General features: G+C 37.1%; 1 protein-coding gene across 1 annotated transcript in view; it reads left to right on the top strand.

The window, feature by feature from the left end:
• Smc4 (structural maintenance of chromosomes 4) overlaps positions 1 to 6,000 on the top strand; it is a 33,697-nt gene extending 27,697 nt beyond the window's left edge. Inside the window, exons 18-24 of the mRNA XM_051157289.1 lie at positions 1,979 to 2,168; positions 2,932 to 3,076; positions 3,296 to 3,469; positions 4,049 to 4,231; positions 4,356 to 4,588; positions 5,413 to 5,596; positions 5,732 to 6,000. Of these exons, the coding sequence (XP_051013246.1) occupies positions 1,979 to 2,168; positions 2,932 to 3,076; positions 3,296 to 3,469; positions 4,049 to 4,231; positions 4,356 to 4,588; positions 5,413 to 5,596; positions 5,732 to 5,884 (1,262 nt within the window). The 3' untranslated portion in view covers positions 5,885 to 6,000. The remainder of the gene's footprint in view (positions 1 to 1,978; positions 2,169 to 2,931; positions 3,077 to 3,295; positions 3,470 to 4,048; positions 4,232 to 4,355; positions 4,589 to 5,412; positions 5,597 to 5,731) is intronic.

Raw genomic sequence — 6,000 nt, forward strand, 5'->3', positions numbered from 1 at the left:
AATAGACCCAAGGAAATATGGGAGTTCAGTATGTGGATACTTGTAAGAAAGCCACTTGGAGTGTAGAAAAGTGCAAACACTGCACAATAGGGGCTATTTTGCAGTGTTTAAAGAACACAAGAGATCCTTACTGGAGTATAGGAAAGAGTCATCCAGATCCTTAGGACTTTACCTGCCAGTGATTCTAAGTGAAATCAAATGCCATTGGACTGTAGTCTACAAACAGGAGGCATAGTCTTCTCGCACAGAAATCCTGGAGGATATCAGTAAATTCTACTAATGTAGGGTTAAAGATTGAATAAGATTGAACAGTTAATTTTACCTTAATAGGTTTAAAAAGCATCTTTGGCTAAGATGCAGTGATAGTCTTAAGAAGGGAACCACTAGAGTGGTTGGGGTAATTCATACAAAAATTAACTACATTGATTAAATTACTAATAATGTTTTTTGTTTTTATATATTATACATATAGGTGTTTCATTTGCATGTACATATGCATAACAGAAGAGGGCATCAGATTTCATGAAACTACAGTTTTGAGTTGCCATGTGGGTGTTAGGAATTGACCTTAAGACCTCAGTAAAAGTGCCCAATTCTTTTAAACTGCTGAGCCATTTCTTTAACTCCTTGTAACTTACTTTTTAAACTCTCAAAGGTATCCATATTTTTAAGTGAACAATGGCTCTAGTAAACCATTAAAACTGGACATTTAATTTTAAGATAAATTTTTAAATTAAAAACCCTCAAAATTATAGACAATATATGTATTTTTTTTTCCCTTTCCTTATTAAGTTGGAGATTGGGTCTCAACTATGTGGCTGAAAGTACTTTTGAACTCCTGTCTCAACAAGGCAATTGCTAATGTTTAACAGTCTATGCACATTGTTACAGTGGGGTGGCACCGGTGTATTTATTTACTTACTTATTTATTTTTACAATACTTTATTTGGGTTCTTATATCTCCCACCATTGTCTACCCTAATCCCTTCCACACCACACCACCAAGTAGAAGAGACAAAGGTTAGAGGGGAAAACTGATGTAGACCTCTTTAAACTACTACTTCCTGCTGGTTAGAGGCGTGGAGTTCCTTGGGGCAGGTCCAGTCTTCCTCTTGTCAAGATAACCCCAAATTCCTTTTTTCACGCACGACCACTTGACAAACTAGCTGGAGCAGGAACAACTGCGTTTCTTCAATGTACCTTCCCTCTCTGGGCTTAGAGTCCCCAGATTTAAACTATCTACAGTTGACAAAGATCACACATACCCCTGCTAGTGCATGAGACAATCGTAGTTAACAGCTGTGGACAAACTGAAGCAGCCCCAAATCCCACACCTGGGATTAAAACAAAAACATGGTTACATAACTGCGATTTTTTTTTTTTTTTTTTTTTTTTTTTTTTTTTTTTGGTTTTTCGAGACAGGGTTTCTCTGTGTAGCCTTGGCCATCCTGGACTCACTTCATAGACCAGGCTGGCCTCGAACTCACAGCGATCCGCCTGCCTCTGCCTCCCGAGTGCTGGGATTAAAGGTGTGCGCCACCACACCCATAACTGCGATTTTTAAGACCCCAAAATTCTCATGTAGTAAATAACCAGTGAAGTATTTTAAAAAGGATGAGGAGCTGGAGAGATGGCTAAGAGGTGAGCACTGTCTGCTCTTCCAAGGGTCCTGAGTTCAATTCCCAGCAACCACATGGTGGTTCACAACTGTCTATAATGAAATCTGGTGCCCTCTTCCGACCTGCAGGCATACATGCAGGCAGAACACTGTATACATAATAAATAAATCTTTAAAAAAAAGAGAGAGAAAGTAAAACCACTAAGAAATGTGTTCAATGGCTTAAATGTTTTAGGTCTTTCCCTAATGTCTGAAATTTGATACCATGTATCAAATTAAGTAATTGAAAAACATACATCCACCAAATGGTAGTTACTAAAATAGAAAAGTGAATTCAGCTGTTTTAATATCTGATTTCAGAATATGATACTGTGGCTGAGAAAGCTGGTAAAGTTGAAGCTGAGGTTAAACGGCTACATGATACCATCATAGAGATCAACAACCGAAAACTCAAGGCGCAGCAAAACAAACTTGACAAAATAAATAAGCAGCTGGATGAATGTGCTTCTGCTATTACTAAAGCCCAAGTAGCCATCAAGACTGCTGACAGGTAGAGCACGTGCTTCCCTCAGCCTGCTAGCGCCCCTCCTCAACACTGGCATAAATATTTAATGTTGCATTCGATTTACTTACTAAACTTAACTGCCATTATCCAGCAACACTTTGAGCAGGAAAAAAACCTTACAATGAACATTTTATCACTTAATCTCTTAATTTAAGACACACACAAGCTCGTAAACACATATGCCTTAGAAAAGTTGGAGTTATATATCAAAACCCAGTTATTCAAGGCATAGAAATTTTGTTTCTCTGGCATAGAGAAGAGTAGCAGAGCTAAGTCTTCACAGAAACAGGAAGTGGTAAGAGCGAGCTCTAAATCAAATCTTTTAAGATTTTTAAAATTTGTATTATCTGTTTAATCTGTTTAATCGTCTGGTTAAAAGGAGCTAATCATGTCAGAAGTAGGAAGTATACTTAAAGAGAGTTGAGGGAGGGAAACCCAACTTGGAGCCAAGCATGGTAGCATATAATCCCAGGGACCCCAGAACTCAGAAGGCAGCGTCCGGTTGATCTCTGTGAGTTCAAAGAGTGTCCCAGTCTCAAAACAAACCTTGATGTCAAGAAACGTTATAACTGCAGCAAAGTCTACTAGAAGCTAACATGAGGCTTTATTACGTTTTATGGAAATTTTAATAAAATATGCAACTTGGACTATAAGTATTTGTATAAATATAAAAACCAAGGATGGTTCAGTAAATCAAACATTTTTAAATTGCACTAAACCTCATAAACTGTATTGTTTGCCTTTTTAGAAATCTTAAAAAGGCACAAGAGTCCGTTTTACGCACAGAGAAAGAAATAAAAGACACTGAGAAAGAAACAAATGACTTACAAGCAGAACTAAAAAATATTGAAGACAATGCAGAAGAGGTCATAAAAGATACAAAAGCTGCAGAGGTAAGACCTGTTTCTACATTACAGGAATATGACATTTGACGCAGTGAAAAGTGTCGGTTGTGAGTTAGAATTTTCTTAATTAGGAACAATGTGAGAACTGTGAATTAAAATTTTTATTAAAGTGGGACATGGAGAGGAATTGCTAACACTGCCCTTGTAATGTAAAAATACCTGTTTGACTTGTAGAGACAAGGTATTTGTCATATTTTTGGTTTTTAGAAGTCCTTATCAGAAATCCAGAAAGAACATCGAAATGTACTTCAGGAACTGAAAGTTATTCAAGAAAATGAACATGCCCTTCAGAAAGACGCACTGAGTATTAAGTTGAAGCTTGAACAGATAGATGGCCACATTGCTGAACATAATTCGAAAATAAAATACTGGCAAAAAGAGGTGAAATTATTGCCATTTAATTAATTCTAGACTTTGGGCTGGGGGTGGGGGGTTGGAAAGAGAGCTCTTGTAAAAAGCCCACGTTTGATTCCAGCTCCAGGAAATCTGACGCCCTTTTCTAATCCCCAAGGACACCAGGCACACATGTGCCTATACATAAAATATGAAAGCCTTTTGTTATTTAGGGGTTGATGTTTTGGGGGTATGTTGTGACTCTTAATTTCATAGTCACTTTTTAAGTTTACAAATTACAGGATATAACATTAAAATAGGGCAAGTACCTTCTCACCAAAGCTTATGTGAAAAGTAGTTAATTCCTATATGGTTTTTGTAGCTGTCATTTTTCATGTTGACTTAATAAAAGTGGGAGCTCGAGAGATAGCCTAGTGATTACAAGCACTTGCTGCTTTTGCAGAGGGCCCATGGTTTTGTTCCCAGCACCCATATTAAAAGGTTTATCTCTATAGCTCCACAAGATCCCTCTTCTAGTGTCTAGGCCATCTACACACTTGGCATGCACAGATACACCATGCACAAAATAAACACAACCTGTTTTCATCTCTTCTCAATTCTCCTTAGATTTCAAAACTAAAATTGCATCCTGTAGAAGATAATCCTGTTGAGACAGTATCAGTTCTAAGCCCAGAGGATCTTGAGGCAATCAAGAACCCAGATTCTATAACAAATGAAATTGCACTTTTGGAAGCTCAGTGTCATGAAATGAAACCAAATCTTGGTGCCATAGCTGAGTATAAAAAGAAGGTATGAGTGAATTCTAATATGAATTTTGCTTAGCCTAAAATAAGCTCTTTAATCTTGCATAGTAAGCAGTGTGAATTCTCAGATTTGTATGTGAAAAGGACTTTTTGTTTTACAATCCTCACAGGAAGAATTATATTTGCAAAGAGTAGCCGAACTGGACAAAATTACTTCTGAAAGAGATAGTTTTAGACAAGCATATGAAGATCTTCGAAAGCAAAGGCTGAATGAATTTATGGCAGGTTTTTATGTAATAACAAATAAATTAAAGGAAAACTATCAGATGCTTACTTTGGGAGGGGATGCTGAACTGGAGCTTGTGGACAGTTTGGATCCTTTTTCTGAAGGAATCACGTTCAGGTTTGTGAGACTTGAATCCTGCCTATCTTCCAAATTCCTAATATTCCTTGGGAGTGAGTGAAAGTTGGAACTACCTTTAAGTGGTAATAAATAACATGCTTATGTGCTTTTGAGTTTACAGCATGAAATATGTGCAATATATGTTATACAATATGTAATTCATCTTTTACAATCAAAGCTAGATGCAATATAATTCAAACATCTGTAGTTCCAGCATGCCTCTACAGAGATGGGAGCAGAGACAGACACTCAGACCAGGCAGGTAGCCAGGTTTATGTGAAATGACTGCCACACAATGTAGAAAGGCCTCCATCAACACTTTTTTTTTCCATTGGTTAAGAAAAAATAACTAGTAACTAGCTTGCTGGATAAATCCTAAAAATCTACCAGGTCAACAGCCAGGCAGGAGAGATGGCTCAGAAGCTAAGAACACTGACTGTTCTTCCAGAGTTCAAGTTCCAGAAACTACATGGTGGCTTGCAGCTATCTATAATGTGATATAGTGCCCTCTTCTGGCCTGCAACTATACATGCAGACAAAACACTGTATACATTAACCAACAGCCAAGCGAGGGGGTTGTGTACTGGCAATCTCAGTAAGCAGCTGGTTTAGGCAGGAGGATAACAACTTTTAAGAGGAAAAAAAGGCATTACATACTGAAATTGCCCTTTTCAGAAAACCACAATCTAAAATACTAGTAATTGTAAAAACATCTTACAGGCTAAGCAAGGAAAAGGTGGTTGGTTGGTATATGGGGAACACTTCATAAAGTCGCATCCTGTTTTTACATAAGGCATTTGAGTAACATTTTTTAATTACTGCAGTGTTCGGCCACCTAAGAAAAGTTGGAAGAAGATCTTTAACCTTTCAGGAGGCGAGAAAACCTTGAGCTCCCTGGCCCTAGTGTTCGCTCTTCACCACTACAAACCCACCCCCCTCTACTTCATGGATGAGATTGATGCAGCCCTGGATTTTAAAAATGTGTCTATTGTTGCATTTTACATATATGTGAGTAAATCTTTGATATTCCAAATATGCATGTGTTAATCATCTATATCAGAATTACTACACACAACACACAAACTTTGTAAGGGAAGGAATGTTTGCCTGTTGTGACTTTTTTTTTTCTTTCTTTCTTTTTAGGAGCAAACAAAAAACGCCCAGTTCATCATAATTTCTCTTCGAAATAATATGTTTGAGATATCAGATAGACTTATTGGAATCTATAAAACATATAATATTACAAAAAGCGTTGCAGTGAACCCAAAAGAAATTGCATCTAAAGGACTTTGTTGAACTTGTTTCTATTGAACATTCTTCAAACTTAACTTACCTAGATTTGTTTCTAGGTTTCTGCCTGTGAGATTATGAGTTGTTTAAAATACATTTTTCTAAACTGTATTACAAGTGTC

This window comes from Acomys russatus, chromosome 15 (assembly GCF_903995435.1).
Source record: "Acomys russatus chromosome 15, mAcoRus1.1, whole genome shotgun sequence".
In the NCBI taxonomy this organism is placed as follows: Eukaryota; Metazoa; Chordata; class Mammalia; order Rodentia; family Muridae; genus Acomys; species Acomys russatus.